This window comes from Leucoraja erinacea, chromosome 22 (genome assembly GCF_028641065.1).
Source record: "Leucoraja erinacea ecotype New England chromosome 22, Leri_hhj_1, whole genome shotgun sequence".
Lineage (NCBI taxonomy): Eukaryota > Metazoa > Chordata > Chondrichthyes > Rajiformes > Rajidae > Leucoraja > Leucoraja erinaceus.
Genome location: NC_073398.1, coordinates 21,102,059 through 21,119,379, shown reverse-complemented (window position 1 = coordinate 21,119,379; position 17,321 = coordinate 21,102,059). Strand labels below are relative to the sequence as shown.

Genomic DNA, 17,321 nt, shown 5'->3' with positions numbered 1-17,321 from the left:
AATGCTTCCTCTACGTCAGATCATGAACCATATTTTGAGATGCATTGTGTCCCCTTGCAGCATTTGCCTTCTTGAGATTTGTGTATTTCTTCCATAAGAAATCATGTCAGCCCCCAATAGATGTTTTAACCACCCATCCGAGTTGTGTTTCCTCTTTCCTGTTGTTGTATCTTGCGCCCAGAAATCACTCATTCTTTGTTTTATTATCCTGCACAGTCCGCTATGACTGACTTAAAGCCCCATACAATAAGTAACAAGCAGACTTCAGAACCTTGAAGAAAGTCAATGTTCGGAGTCATTGAATCCTATTATAATTGTGGTGTGCATTTTGCAGGACAGAAAATCCATATCAGTGACTGGTGCGAATATTAATATTAGAAAAAAGTATTTTCCCTGTACACACATTCACACAAACATCAACACACAGTCTCTCTGCATTCAGTTTGCTTAAATGAGGCATTGCAGCCCCAAGATGCATGGTGATGCATCATGCATTATTTAACCAGAAAGGGAGGATCTCAGTGGATAATTCAAGAACAGTTCAACAACAGGTTTTGCAAATTAAGCTATCACTGTACACAAGATGTCTTTACTTCGTTTCTCCAAGCCTATCATCTGTCTGGAACACCCATTCTGAAGAAGGATCTCAACATGAAACGTCACCTATTTTTTCCCCTCAGAGATGCTGTCTCACCCATTGAATTACTCCAGTATTTCGCGTAGACCTATCTTTGGTGTTAACCACCATCTACAGTTCCTTCCTTCACACTGTGTAGTTGCACAACCAGTTTCTAATTTTCTGCCCCTGAAAAAAAGTTAGCTGTTTAAACTAATGGTAGCTTTATATAAGATAAAATGTGATTAGTGTATGATTAGTGTAAATGGCTGGACATTTGGTTGACTGAAGGACTCATATCCATACTGTATAACTCTGTGGTTCTATTCAAGAGGATTATGGGAGAACGGAGCTCAACAATAAGAACCAGGCAAGAATCCAGTTCTTCTGCTGTTCAGTGACATCTGCTGGAAGTAGGCATGTGTGCACATTGAATATAGGATGGCATTTAGCTGTGATATCATTCTCTGCTCTACCACACCTGGAGTATTGTGTGCAGATTTGGTCACCTAATTTGAGGAAGGACATTCTTGCTATTGAGGAAGTGCAGTGTAGGTTCACCAGGTCAATCCTGCGATGGCGGGACTGACATATGATAAAATAATTGATCGACTGAGCTTACATTCACTGGAATTTAGAAGGATGAGAGGGTATCTTACAGAAACATGTAAACTTCTTAAGGGATTGGACAGGCTAGGTGCAAAAAAATGTTCCCGATGTTGGGGGAGTCCAGAACTAGGTGCAACAGTTTAGGAATAAGGAGTAGGCCATTTCAGACTGAGATGAGGAAAAGCTTTTTCAACCAGAGAGTTGTGAATCTGTGTAATTCTCTGCCACAGAAAGCAATTCACTGGATGTTTTCAAGAGAGAGTTTGATATAGCACTTAGGGTTAACGGAATCAAGGGATATGGGGAGAAAGCAGTAACAGGGCACTGATTTAGGATGAACAGCCATGATTATATTGAATGGCGGTGCTAGCTCAAAAGCCCGAATGGCCTACCCCTCTACCTATTTTCTATGTATCTAATTTTCTATAAACAATGCTCCCTCTCACTGTTGGTGCTTAAAGAATGGCCACTTGGGCAAAAATGTCTGTGGAATTAGATCCCCAAATATCCCAATTGTGGCAACCATAACAGCATTAGAGTCTTTAACCTGAACAAAATCTATGGATGTTTCCTAACCAATTATAGGAAAGGCAAATAGCCACAAAGCCCAGAAGACAAGCTTAAAATGATTTGCAAGAAGATCAACAAAAGACATGGTGTGTGGAATGGAATTTGAATCTGATTCATAGGTTTAGGCAGGAATTTCCAAAATATAATCTGAATTGTCTCTCCTGCAAAACTGTGGATGCTGGAAAAATTGAAGCTTACATGAAGAGATTTCCGTTAGAAAAGGGTATCAAGGAATATGGATGTACATCAAGTAAATGGACAGCAGATTGCTGATTGTTGGTGAATTTTTTAAATGATGTTGCCAGTGAATTTGGATCCAAATGAAGAAGCCATGTTTCCTTCTGATGTTTGCAGCTGATGCTAAAATTGAATGTGCTATTGGTTGTGAGGAAGAAAGCAGATAGATATTAGAAAAGTAGTGAATGGAATATGAAGGGAAATGTGTGTGGTGATGCATTTTGAAAGGGAAAGGAAGATAAGAAAATGCACAATAGACCATGAGAAATATAGGGAATTGGAATCATAAAGTGCATTTGTTTAGATCCATGAATATAGGAGCAAGGGTGGATAACAGAGGCGCAGAAATACTTCCCCTTATTGGCTGAGGCACAGAATATCAGAAAGGAAAGAGCAAGAGGTTTTCTCAATCTCCATCATTCACATCCACAATAACGCAAGGTATTTTGGTCACAGCGTTATAGTGACAACATGATACCCTCAATAGAATCGAGAGGAAACGTAGAAGGATATTACAGACAGTAATTAATTTTATCCTGAGGGAAGTTTGGATTGGCTGTGATTATCATTGGAACTGTGGAAGTGAAATGATTAGAACTATGAGGAAGTGAACAGGAACAGTGTCAGAACAATCTTGCTCTAAACTTTGGCAAGACTAGGTTCATAAGTTCATAGGCTCTTAAGTGATAGGAACAGTATTAGACCATACGGCACTTCAAGTCTACTCTGCCACTCAATCATAGCTGATCTATCTTTCCCTATAAACAACTTTCTTCTGCCTTGACACCCGTACTAATCAAGAATCTATCTATCTCTGTCTTAAAAATATCCATTGACTTAGCCTCCACATCCATCAGTGGCAATGAATTCCACAAATTCACCACCCTCTGACTACAGAAATTCCTCCTCATCTTCTTCCTAATGGAACATCCTTTAATTCTGAGGTTCTATATCAATAGAACAGTGATGGAGAGGGTCAGCACCTTCAAATTCCTGGGCATGCATATCTCTGATGATCTCGCCACTACCATCAGGAAGGAGGCACAGGAGACTGAGAACCATTATCTCCAGGTTCAAGAACAACTTGTTCCTATTAACCATCAGGCTCTTGAACCACACTGCACAACCCTATCTCCATCCTTATCTCAACACTGAGAAATTCCGGACTTTGTATAGGTTGCACTACGAACTTCATCCTGAAATATTATGTTCTTGTTACCTAGTATAACTGATAATTGATTGTATTATTATTTATTTTACATTTATTGGTTGTGTTGTTGCATTAATATGCCTGTAAAACTAGGCCAGTAAGAATGTCATTGTTCCAGTTCTGGTACAAATGACAATTAAACACTCCTGACTCTTGAGGAGGAATCCACTTACCTGGACAGAGCACAAATAACCAATGGACATGGGTTTAAAGTCATTGGTTTGCCCAAAGAACAATGTGAAACTGGCTATCTGACAAAGTGGTGAATGGAGAAACCATCTGTGAAGTACTTGGACATTAACTTGAATGACCAAGAGCTTTGGAACCAAGTGCTAGAAAGTATAATCAAAGGCTAGTTTTATTTACATTTCAAAATATACTTTATTCGAGAAATAAATATATACAATAAACAATCCTTATAAAAACTCCATCCGATATTCTCAGAGGCTATACATACATTCACTACTGCTTACACAAATTACACAAATCTATCCCCTACCCTTGCCACTCATGTGGCCCACTGGTGTGGCCATCTCCACCACACTCTCCCCCCGTGTCCAGCAGCGGAAGGATCCTAGACTGTGGTCCTCCCCCACCGAGCCTTGGCGTTGGCTGCACCAAGCTTCAATGCGTCCGTCAGCACGTACTCCTGCTGTCTGCAGCGGGCCAGTCGGCAACATTCCCCGACGGATATCCCGCTCCACTGGGAGGTCAACAAAGCTCGGGCAGACCAAAGAGCGTATTTCACTGAGTTGATGACCTTCCAGCAGCACTCGATGTCCATCTCGGAATGAGTCCTTGGGAACAGTCCGTAAATCCTCTGTGACAGGGCTGTTTGGAATAAATCGTGCCAGGGACCCTTGCAAAACTCTCCAGGCTTTATTTGCAAATCCACATTCTGCAAAGAGGTGGGCAACTGTCTCCTTGCCATAGCAACTGTCCCGAGGGCAGCGTGCGCCGGTAGTGAGGTTCTGACAGTGCAGGAAGGATCTGACTGGGAGGGCTCCCCACACTGTCAGCCAAGCCAGGTCTTGGTGCTTGTTGGTGAGTTCTGGCGATGAGGCATTTCGCCAGACAAGCTGGGCAGTCTGCTTTGGGAACCAAGCCACAGGATCCATGCAGTCATTTCCCTGCAGTGCCTGCAGGACGTTCCACGCTGACCACTGCCCGATGGACTTGTGCTTCAACAGGCACCAACACAGTTGGCTGAACTAGCTCTTACTTCTGTTTCTGTATGCTGCACTGCAATAGAGTACAGCACCACTGTCCCGGGTTTGATTCTGACTACGGGTGCTGTCTATACGGAGTTTGTACGTTCTCCCTGTGATCGCGCAAGTTTTCTCCGGATGCTCCGGTTACCTACATTCCAAAGACATGCAGATTTGTAGGTTAATTGGCTTAAATTGCCCGTAGTGTGCAGAAAGCAAAACTGGGATAGCATAGAGTACAGGTGATCATTGGTTGGTGCAAATTAGGTGGGCCAAAGGCCAATTTTCACGCTGGATCTCAAATTATACATGCCGGCTGGCAGTGGCTGTGTAAGGGAGAGAGAGAGTGGATATACCCAGACCAGAGTAATGTGGTGGTTAGGGTTTGGTAGGCTGCTATGGATTCCAATTATCTGGTTTGACCTGCGTGTGTATCAAGTGAGGATAGTCAGCAGCAAGTATAGGGTGATTTCACCAAAGGTCAAATGAGCGTAGATCCCCCCTCACATGACCGAAAATTTTAACTGGAGGACATATGTCAGTTCGGTACATGTTAGTGCAGTGGAAACGCTGTGTAACATGGGGATTTTTGAGCATTATTAACTTAGAGCGAGGTCCCCGATATTTTGGACCTTAAAATCTCCACGGCAAATGTCCAGAGTACCTTCAGTTCCCTCTTGGTGCCTGTTAGTCGGTGCTTTGGTAGGCACAGAAAATTTCAGCTCAAAAATGGACCGTTTTCCAATGAAAGTCTGTGTTTCCCTGACCTGCGTGCCGAACTGTATGTCCTCCAGTTAAAATTTTCGGTCACGTGAGGGGGGATCTACGCTCATTTGACATTTGGTGAAATCACCCTATTGGAGTTGGTGCAGGAGCCTCACAACAATGGCCTGAAATGGGGAGAAAAGAGTTCTGATTTTGGATGATCAGCCATGATCATATTGAATGGCGGTGCTGGCACAAAGGGCCGAATGGTCTACTTCTGCACCTATTTTCTATGTCTATGATTCCCAGAGTCCTCGGCACCCCATTGTCCAAATCCATTGGATGGAGTCGCCCTTAGCAACGTTGGAGGAATGGGTGGGTGGGGGTGTAGAGAGACCCCAAGTGCTGGAGTAGTAACTCAGCAGGTCAGGCAGCATCTCTACAGAACAAGGGTAGGCGAACTAGAATGTGGTGTTCCCCAGAAGGAATAGGAGATTGATTGAGATAAACTGGAATCTATTGAGGAAAGAAGGGAATTCTGCAAGGACTGACCCCATCCTTCAGAACAAAGAACACAGTGGACATTCTCCGAAATATTAATGGATTTTGTCGTTGAGGTTTAGCAGAGGCAGTTCAAGCAGAAGCAGTCGCAATCTCACACTTCAATGTACTGAGATAGTGAGGTGTGTGTGTGAGAGAGGGTGGGGGCGGCCGCGGCAGAGTGGTGTGAGCGCTGAGTGCAGTTATAGCGTTGGCCGCCTGGGACCCGCAGGGCTGTTGTTGCCGCTGCTGCTGCTGCAGAGTGGGGCGCCGCCGCTTCATCTCCCTGATAAAATGCCAATGCGTGGCTGGAATCGCTAATTGGTTTCGATTCGGCACTGACTTTATTGCCTCGGAGGGGGTCCGGCCGCGCTGTTTGATGGAGTGAGAGCAAAAAAAAATGTCAGTCAGGACTGGCTTTTACAAGCAAGAATTAAACAAGACGATATGGGAAGTGCCGGAGAGATACCAGAACCTGAGTCCAGTGGGGTCTGGAGCTTACGGGTCCGTCTGGTGAGTATCACGTCTCAGTGATTGTCCCCGGTGTAGGCACCAGTCACAGCGGACATGTATGTCACTCTCTGCATATTTGCAATTATGTTTTGCCATTGCAGGCTCAGATGGTGCAGAAAGCTCAAATAGTAACACAAAGCAGTGTGGGTTTTTACAAGAGAGGGTCACGTTTCGACTGGGCCCGACTCCTCAACGCTGAGAAACGCCGTCGACATTAATATTTGAAGCGCTGATATTAAAAAGTGTGAGCGTTGCAATTTCTCCAACCCGATGCCGGGCTTGACTTGGGGGGGGGGGATAACCATGTTCGGAATGGGCACTATAGGCGTGGTTAATACAGTTAGTCCACATGGGGACGTGGGAGCCTGGTATTCTGAGCTTTTGAAACAAAATCTGCTTTTTATTTGTGGTGGGGGGGGGGTATTTCCCGTGTGAGAAGTGAAACAACGGCCGCATCGGCTCCTAGGTTTGGTGAGCCTACATATTTATACCAGCAATGAATGCACATTTTGGGTTATCGGTGCCTGGTTCACCATCAATTGTGTGTATAACCTGTGACTGTGATCTTTTCTGCCCATCGGTAGACGTTTTTACAGATCGATTTTATAATGGAATTGAAAGCACCTTGTGATTATTTAAAACACACTGTGCTGGAGTAACTCAGAAGGTCAGTCAGTATCTGGGGAGGGATCTGGACCTTTCTTGTAGTAAGGGAGAGATGGGTAATGGAGAGATAAACCTTGACAAGTGATAACTGGGTACAGGTGAGGAGGGTCTGATTGCCAGATGGGTGGGCAAAGGCTCGAGATGAAAATTGAGACAAAAGAATGTTAGATCATGAGAGAAGAGGAGTGAAATGTAAAGAGGAGGGGTATAGGTGGAAGGGGATGGAGAAGAGGGAGAATAATGGGAGTATTGGGTACACCACCAATGGGAGGCACACAGGAAAGAGAGGGGACTGTCATCTAAAATTGGAGAATTCAATGTTCGTACCATTGACTTTATTTATTTGTTACCAGTTCTCTTTTAGTTTGCCATCTATTTATGCGTTTGATTCAATGCTGTGGCAACTGACATTACACATTTTTTCCTACTAAAATATGTGAAATTTGTTCCTTAGGTATTTTTTCTGCTAGTTTTGTACCTGAAACTAGATATATATAATGCTGACTTGGAGACTTCCATCTCCATCGGACGAATCTTGGTGCGCCTACTCTATCATTCAGCTCTCCGATTTCTCTGTGTACTGTATGTGATTGCTATATATATATGAGCAAGAACCATTGACTGACACAGTGTTGGAGGCTATTCGGCCTTCAAGACCGAGCCAACTCTTTGAAAAACCTACTTCCTGAGTGAGACCCACTCCCAGGTCCTCTCCTTGTAGCTACGTATCTTTACGCTTCCATCTTTCAATCCAATTCCTTTTGGAAAATTATTGTTGAATTGCTCCATCTTTCCCCTAATTCTTTTACCAGTCACCTTAATTCAATGTCTGTTGTTTGCTATTGCATCTGCATAGTAATAGTTTCACATTATTAATCCTTTCAAAATCCTTCATGGTTTTCAACACTTCTATCACATTTCCTCTTTAGCTATCTCCGTCTTAAAGCAGAACAGCCCCAGACTCTCATGTATTCAATATAATTGAGGACCCAGATCCCTAATACCATGCTAATAAATTCATCATCATGCCCAGAAGTTTACATGTCGTATGTTTTGTTGGGGCAAGCATCTGTGCCGCTCATCGATGGGATGAACGTTTATTTGTGCATCCATAACATTGTGTAACACAGATTTTATGAGAAAATTACTTGGGAGACCTTGTCCCTTTTACATGCCAATGTGCACACAGTCCTAAATAAATCGAACTTATCTTGACATCTTTCCTAAAATGTTGCATGCAACTGAAAGAAGTGTTGCATTACTTTAGAGCAAAGCATAAAACAGTGCAACACAACAGTGCAACACAAGAACAGGCATTACAGCCCATAATGACCATGCTAAATATGATGCTGTTAAAGTAAACTCCCATGACTGCATGTGACCCTTATCCCTCCTTTCCCTGCATATCCATGTGCCTATGTAAAATCATCTTAGATGCCATTATTGTGTCTGCCACCACCAACAATACCCTTGTCTCTCCGTGTAAAACAAAAATGCCCTGCACATCTCCTTTAAATTTTATGTAGGAAGGAACTGCAGATGCTGGTTTAAATCGAAGGTAGACACAAAATGTTGGAGTAACTCAGCGGGACAGGCAGCATCTCTGGAGAGAAGGAATGGGTGATGTTTCGGGTCGCGACCCTTCTTCAGACTCAAAGTGCTGTTGGGGCACTGGGGCCCACTGCTGCACCTGCCCTTTCAGGCCAAGTATATACTCACTGTTACTTTTTTAATGCAGTCTTTCTCTCTCTATATCTGATTTACAATTAATTAACCCACTCTCTGCATTAGTTAACATAAACTCTTGTATCATTATTAGCTTTCAGTTTTAGCATCTTTTTATATTTTTTGCTTCAATAATAGCTACAGAAGATCAATTAGATATAATGAACCAGTTTATATGGTTTCTTACGAACAATGGTGTCGACTTCCAGGAATATGTTGGTTGTGTTTGTGGTGGTCAGCCATGTGTTGGTATTTGTGTGAATGCAAGCATGTCTTAGACATGTCTTTGGGCATCTTTATCTTGACAGCATTTTGCTCTGTATTGGAAGTTTAGTTTATTCCACCATGTAAATACAGTGACTTTATACATTGCAATGATAAAACAGATGATGAGATGCCATTTACACAAAGTCAAAAGCTCGACAATTCCAACCATTGGGTTTCCATGTTCAGTTCTTTCTCTACCCATGCCTGATTCAGCGCAGTATTTACGTAATTATTTAGAGTAAAAATTAGAGATTAATTAATGTGTTACATTGCCGTATAGCCTTTGATGGTTCAAACCTCACTGTGTAATATATGTGCATTTAATGTAGAAAATGTTTTAAAATGCATAAAGAAAACTTTCTAAATGGTTTACGATTATGGCTGAGCAAAAGCATTGTGAGAGACAGAAGAAGTTATCTGTGCTTTTTAGAATCATAGTCATACAGCTCAGTCACAGATCCTTCGGCCCAACGTCCATACCCATCAAGGTGCGCTAGGGTGCCTTTGGGCATTTTATCTTGAGAGCATTTTGCTCCACATTGTAAGCTAGCCCTATTTGCATGCGTGAGATCCATATCCCTCTAAATTTTTTTAAATCTACATACCTGTTTGAATGTCTTTTTAATGTTTTATTACCTGCCTCGACTACCTCCTTTGGCAACTCATTCCACATACCCACCATCCTGTGTGTGAAAAAGTGAAAAGATACCTCGCCCGGGTTCCTGCCCCTCTCGCCTTAAACATATGTCCATTTGCTTCTGATTCCCCTATGCTGAGTAAAGGACTGTGCATTCATTCCCCCCTTCAGGAATTTATACACAATGTCATCACATCTGGCAGAGAACAAGTGCATTGTACATTTTTGATGAGTTTTAATCACAGATTCAAAGCAGTTCTTATTCTCGAGAATAATGAGCCTGGCTGAATTGAAAGTTACAGTAATATTCAGCACAGCAGCTCTGAACTTCTGACAGATGCCATTGACTGAAGCTGGTGTCCCTACACATAAAGGCGATGCAGGCTTTGAGGAGTGGGCCATTCAATTACTGCCATCTCCTGAAAACTGTTTGATTAAATACTTGTTTTCATGCTTTACCCTCTAAATTGTTCTCTCTCCCCTCTTCTGTGAGAGATTGTGCCTAGCTCCAGTTAGTTGGGACCGAAGTTGTGGTTTTTGAGTTCACTATGTTGCGGAACAAGTGAGGAATGGGCTATTTGGAAACTAATATTTACGGTGAGAAAGGGTTAATGAATAATCTTAAAGGGGCCTTCAGAACGAAGATTCATAATTTGATTTCATATTAATATAAAGATTTATATTAGGATTGAAATATTTTTAATTTAATCTAAGCCATGCAAACCACAATTCTTTTCATACGGTTTTGCAATCTACCTTGAGTTAGTTATGGTAGATTGGAAAGTTATTAAATTATATTATTGGAGACATTGGTTAACATTTAAAGAATGATTACATAGTTTACAACATGTAAATATTTATTAAAGATACAAAAACTCAAGGAAATGAGGGTCCATCGTGGCTAACAAGAGATGTTACAGATGGTATCAGACCATAGGAAAAGGCTTAAAGTGCAGTAAAGACAAAGGGTTGGGGAAGTGCCAAATTTCCACAGAGAAGATTCAGGAATTGTAGAACACTAGAGTAATTTTGCAAGAAACTCATTAAGAGACCGTTAACGCTCCTGCAGATATGTCGGAATAAGAAGGTTTGCAAAACTTGATGTGTGTCCTTCCTTGACAGAAAGGAGAAATTATATTGGGCAAAAAGGAAATGGCAGAGAAATTAAACAATTTGGAGTCTAACTTTAGAAAAAGAATTTGAAAATATCATCTGGAAATAGTGAAGAACTGCAGGCTTAAAAAAGGAGCATAAATAAATTAGTATTCCAAATAACACTGGAGTAATCAATGTGATGGACACCAAATAGATCTGGGGACTTGATGATCAAAAATCCAAAGGTTGGAAAGGTAATAATAATGGAAGCACTGCTGGTTAACTTCCAAAATTCCATAGATCCTAGAATAGTTTTCACAAATTGGAAAGTAACCTCGTAATTAAGGAAAGGAAGAGGGGAGAAAAAAGGGAATTACAGTTCAGTTAGTCTGACTTCAGCAGCAAAGCAGATGTTAGAATCTGTTGAAAGCAAATATTAATAGGGCAAAATAGTATGATGATAAGAGGATATTATCCTGATGCATAATATTTCAACTGTAATATGATGAAGAAGAAAAGCTTTGCTTCCTAATCTTTTCCTGCAATCATCCTATGCATTTTCTTGCTCCTTATTCCACATCTGTTTCACATTTAATCAACAAGTGATGAGATGATCTGACGTCCATCACAGGATGTGGAAAGACTCTGATGGAACGTTGCACCAATCCCAGGATCAGTCTGAGCTCTACCAGCTCCATCAAACTTGCCTCATGAGGTCCATCAAACCTTCCCTGAACAGGTCCACAGTACCTGTAGTCCACAGTTGTTAAAATGTTACTAAATAAATATCCAATGCTTGTTGCGTAGGAAGGAACTGCAGATGCTGCTTTAAATCGAAGGTAGACACAAAATGCTGGAGTAACTCAGCGGGATAGGCAGCATCTCTGCAGAGAAGGAATGAGTGACGTTTCGGGTCGAGACCCTTCTTCAGACTGATGCTTGATGGTAGCTTTCAGAAGGAGGCCCAGGTTGATCAGGATGCTGCACCAGGAAGCATTTCATGTGTAATTGTGCATCCTTCACTAATGATAATATGAACATTGTTTTCAGCATAGGTTCATTATCAATAAACCTGTTTTGCAAAAATATTTGGCTGGAAGCCAATATCCAGGCTGCAACAGATGTTCTGTAACGGATGCTCATCTTTACCACAATGTTCTAGTGAAGCCCAGTGATGTTAGTTCATAAGTTATAGGAACAGAATTGTGCCATTTGATCCATGAAGTCTACTCCACCATTCAATCATGACTGATTCTATCTTTCCCTTACCATCAACCCCATTCTCCTGCCTTTTCAAGTACGAACATTCCCAAGTCCCTTTGCACCTCGAAGTGAAAGTTAGTGAAATCAACTGTGTTTCTTAGAAGAGGATAGTTTCTTTCAAACTCTCAACCCACAGTCCAGGATGTTTGCGAATTATCAAGCACTGTCTTCCAAGATTATTGGGTTTGGGAGTAAGTTTCCAAATTCATGCATTTGGTATGGTAATTTTTTAAATTCTTGTCATTCAGCCATTCACAGTTGGAAAAATGAAGTGTACACATGACGTTCTCAACGGCTTCTGTCATCAAATCATAGCTGTGTTTATTTTCCTTGAATCGGGTGTTGATAATGGAAAGATGCAGACTGGGGCTATACTCGCTCATATCCTTGATTTGAATCAGGCCCACTAATAGCCCCCTCTGGCCAATACATTTTGAATCAAACACAAGCTCTCTGGACAAGTTTAATGACAAAGAGCATCGTGAAGTCCGAATTGGAAAGTACCCCAAATTCAACATGACAAATGAAAAATCTCGATCTGTGAAATGCTAGGGCACCTGAGGAGCCTGTCAGCAGAAGGGGCTAGCTAGAATGACTAAACCTACATGTTAGCTGCCCTGGGAAGTTCAGCTATCTTTGCACAATGTGTGATGCTTTGTTCTGTGAGCTCTTGTGGGCACCAGCACTGTAGCTGAGTTTGCTACACTGAAACTTTCCTTAAACAGGAACCTCTGGCAGATGGTTGAATATCTAGTTTCAATTTATAGTGCGGCCCCTTTTTTTTCTTTGTTCTTTATGTCATGAAATTTCTTGTGGTTGTCAGCTCTCTTTAAACACTGCAGCAGTGAGTTTGCACTGGCAGAAATCTGACCTTTCACAACATGCCAGGATATGTGCAGGCTGCAGATATTCCGTTAGGAGAAAGACAATACATGACTACAATTGCGACATCTAGTGTGCAGATGCCCGATAAATGGAATAACATGAATAATGTTTAGTGTAAGGTAAAGTCCGATCAAAAATAGTCCAAAGGTCTCGAATAAAATAGGTAGTAGCTGAGGCCTGCTCTCTAGTTGTTGACAGGATGGTTCAGTTGCCTGCTAACAGCTGGGAAGAAATTGGCCATGAATCTGGAGACGTACATTTCCACACATGTATATCTCTTGGCTGGTGGGAGCGGGGAGACGGGGGAGTGACTGGAGCGAGACTCGTCCATGGTTATGCTGGTGGCCTTGCCAAGGCCGCATGAAGTATAGATTAAGTCGATGGAAGGGAATTTGGTTCGTGCGACGGTCTGGGCTGCATCTGCAATTCTCTGCAATTTCTTGCGGTCTTGAATGGAGCTGTTTCCAAACCATGCTGGGATGCATGCCGATAAAATGCTTTCTACGGCACATCTGTAGAAGTTGGTGAGAGTTGTTAGGGACATGCCGAACGTCTTAAGGCTTCTAAGGGAGTAGAAGCGTCGGTGTGCATTCTTGGCCATTGCTTCAATATTGGTGGTCCAGGACAAGTTGCTGGTGATATAATATAAAATGTGGGCATGTTTGCTGAGGACCTAAAAAATCTGCTACATTTTCCGTTTTTAAGATAATGAGCCACTGCATGCCCGACCCCTGCCAATGGTGATCTTTACTTTGCTAAAGGGCCAAGTACTTGCACATTGAATGTGCCTGCACATTCAACAACATACACAAGTACAAATGTTACCACCAGTGCAGCATGACTGTAATGTGTTCTGTTTACTGAATACACCATTGCATCTTTCCTGGCTTTATATCACATCTGCTCAATTCTGGAGATTGTTTGAAACAATTGTAGTCTTCTTTTGGTCTTCCGTGATGTCCTAAAATAAATTCCAAAAACAGACCATTCCAGGGCGATGTGTGAAGGAAGGATCTGCAAATGCTGGTTTACACCGAAGATGGACACAAAATGCTGGAGTAACTCAGCAGGTCAGGCAGCATCACTGAAGAAAAGGAATAGGTAACGTTGGGGTCTAAGGAAGGGTCTCGACCTGAAACGTCACCTGTTCCTTTTCTCAAGAGACGCTGCCGGACCCACTAGATACTCCAACTTGTTGTGTAGATTCCAAGACTAGTAAGACCTGACTTTGTGGCCTTATTCCTCCATTTATTGTGACATTTCCTGATGGCACCAATATCATTGTTGCGTAGTCACATAACTGAGTCAAGCAATTATCTCATTTTATTTAACAATAACTGGAACTGACTTCAATTGAATGAGTGCGGTAAAATTGCAGTAAATAGATTATCATCTTGTAGAAATAAAAATTTACACAGTGGCCTTTATGAATTTGAGACGGACAAATAAATCTTACTTCTTCAGAGAATCTAGTTGTGATGTTGGAAAATTCATATCTCAACCCAAGGAGTCGCATCTCGTGACAAATACATCATATTTCTTCTCAAATGTAAAGTGTGGAGGTATTTTACTGAATAAAGGATCTGACGCTCCTTAAATAATGCTTGTTTTTTCATCGAGCTTGTAAGCAGCTAAACGTTATACTTAATTTTTTTTTTTAATCTGGATTAGATTTGTGGCAGTGGAGATGCAATAACATGCCAATTCCGACTTTGCTCTTTCGTTGATTTAGCTCTGCCTATGATACAAGGTCACGCCAGAAGGTAGCTATAAAAAAACTATCAAGACCATTTCAATCTCTGATCCATGCAAGGAGAACATACCGGGAGCTGAGACTATTAAAGCACATGAAGCATGAAAATGTAAGTCAATTTGATTCTATAAATTGCTGAATATATACAGTATAGAGTTTATGATGTTGTTAAACATGGTGATCAATTTTCTATCCTTACAAATCATGTAAAACGTTTAGAGAAATGTTAGCAATCCAATTCTGCTATAATAACTTCCTTGCTCAGTGAACTGTTGTTTCAAAATCGCAAATGTTATTGCTTTTATTTTCTCCGGTATGACTTTCTGGCACTTTTTTTGCTAAACAATGGGAAGACCTTTGTACGATGAAAATACCTAGTTTCTATACATATTCTTTACACACAGTGCCCTCTATTGCCATCCCTAACAATTGGGAAATCATTGGGACTGCATGACGTAGAAACCAAGAATTGGAGATGCTGGTTGATACACAAAGGGCTGGAGTAACTCAGCAGGTCTAACAGCATCTCTGGAGAACGTGATCGAGATCTGGAGATGGACGACATGTTTGAGCGAGGGACTGCTGGTGCCTGAAGAAGGGTCTCGACCAGAAACATCACCTGTCCATGTTCTCCAGAGATGCTGCCTGACGCACTGAGTTACCGCAGCACTTTGTGTCCTATTGGGACAGCATATCCGTTTTAAGTACGAAGTTTCCATGTGGAACACACTTTGGAAAACTGGCCCTGTTTGCTATACACTAGTTACAAAGTAGATAAATGAGTGATCTCCTACGACTGTACCAATTTAATGTCGTCACGGGATCACATATAGATACAGCTTAAAAACAGATCCTTTAGTCCACAGAGTGTGTCAACTGGAGAAAAAAACACACAATTACACTGATCCTAAGTTAGTGCCATTTTTAATTCCCCGCATATTTCCACATTCTCCGCCCAGATGTTACCATTCACCTGCACGTAAACTGTAACCTACAGTGGCCAATTCACTTATCAACTTGCACGTTGTTCGGTTGAGGGAGGAAATGGGGGCATGCTGGGGAACCCCATCCGGTCACAGGGAGGATGTGCAAACTCCGCACCGACAGCACCCGAGGCCACGGATTGAACTTGGGTCTCCGGTGCTGTGAGAGTGACAGCTGTGCAACTGTGCTAGCCATGGTGTAGCAGACCTCTCAAAGTGCTGTTTCAGACTTTTCCTCCCTCACTAGCAACTTGGTTTAGAAGAAATGCTGCATCATATTTTAGTCATTGCGTGATTGTTTCACAAATGCAACTGTTCTTATTTCTTGTTCCTATGTTTGCAAACTGTTAACGCTAAATGTTCATTCCATAAACTGCATTAATTTGTTGATTTATTTCAGGTAATTGGATTGTTAGACGTCTTTACACCAGCAATTACACTGGAGAACTTTCGTGAAGTGTGAGTAGAATAATTTAAAGAGCAAAATGTGGTGATGAATCCTTATGCTTCATATTTATAGCTCATTGTGACGGATTCTGCAGTCCTCTTAACAGAAATAGAGGTGAGGAGAAACGTCTTTAGTCAGAAGGTAGTTAATCTGTCAAACTCAATGCCACAGAGGGCTGTGGAGGCCATGTCAATGGATATTTTTAAGGCCGAGATGGACAAATTCGTGATTAGAACGGGTGTCAAGGGTTATGGGGAGAAGGCAGGAAAATGGGATCAGGAGGCAGAGATCAGCCACGATTGAATGGCGGAGTCGATCTGAAGGGCCGAATGGCCTAATTCTACTCGTATAACGTGAAATAAGAACCAAGCTAATCATTATTGAGATACAAGGACCTGCAGATGATGGAATCTTAAGCAAAACACAGTCGGACAACATCTGTGGAGGGAATGGACAGGTGTCATTTGGGATTCTTCGGACTGATTGTAGAAGGGGGTAGAAAGCTGGAAAAGAAAGGTGGGGATAGGACAGGTGAGTGATAGGTGGATATAGATGAGGGGGTTTGATCGACAGATGGGTGGAGTAAGTGACAGAGGCTAGAGGTGAAATGGAGACAAAAGAGTGTCAGATAAGGAATGAAATGTAAACCTAGAGGAAGAGATATGCGTGGACAAGAGGCACATGAAAGCGAGAGAGAAGAGGGATAAAAAGGAAATGAGGGAGAAAGGAGATGAGTGTACTAAGTTTATTGATGTACCCTTTAAATAGTACACGTTTTGGAGTAATTTTAACTTTTAACACCAGGAACAGTTCAACAATTTTTTCTTGTGGTGAATCACAAAGCAATAAGAGTGGGATAGTAAGATTAAACGAGTACTTACCAGTATGAAGTTTGATCTGTATTTTATGAGGAGTTACGGTGAGGGATTAAGTGAAGAACCCAGCTCTACTGCGCATGCGGCATACTTCGAAGCAGCGGTGTGAAATAGTAAGATTAAACGAGAACTTACCAGTTTGAAGTTTGATCTGTATTTTATGAGGAGTTACGATGAGGGATTACGTGAAGAACCCCGCTTCCACGCATGCGTGTCATTCTTCAAAGCAGCGGTGTGAGGTCACAGAACCTATAATGATCTAACATAGTAAGATTATCAAAGAGATACCAGTTTTTGATATGATCATAAGAGGGTGGGAGCGGAGGGCACGTAATCCCTCATCGTAACTCCTCATAAAATACAGATCAAACTTCAAACTGGTAAGTTCTCGTTTAATCTTACTATTTTACTTCGGAGTCACGTGAGTGACTACGTGAAGATTTCAAAGCTCTGTGACCTCATGCCGTGGAACGAGTCCATGCTTCACAAACTGCCTTGGGTATTGGGAGAGAGCAT

General features: G+C 41.9%; 1 protein-coding gene across 2 annotated transcripts in view; it reads left to right on the top strand.

The window, feature by feature from the left end:
* Positions 1-5,886: 5,886 nt before the first annotated feature.
* mapk11 (mitogen-activated protein kinase 11) overlaps positions 5,887-17,321 on the top strand; it is a 47,667-nt gene continuing 36,232 nt past the window's right edge. For both annotated transcript variants that reach the window (XM_055653084.1, XM_055653083.1), the window contains exons 1-3: positions 5,887-6,208; positions 14,479-14,608; positions 15,883-15,941. In XM_055653084.1, the coding sequence (XP_055509059.1) occupies positions 6,096-6,208; positions 14,479-14,608; positions 15,883-15,941 (302 nt within the window). In that variant the 5' untranslated portion in view covers positions 5,887-6,095. The remainder of the gene's footprint in view (positions 6,209-14,478; positions 14,609-15,882; positions 15,942-17,321) is intronic.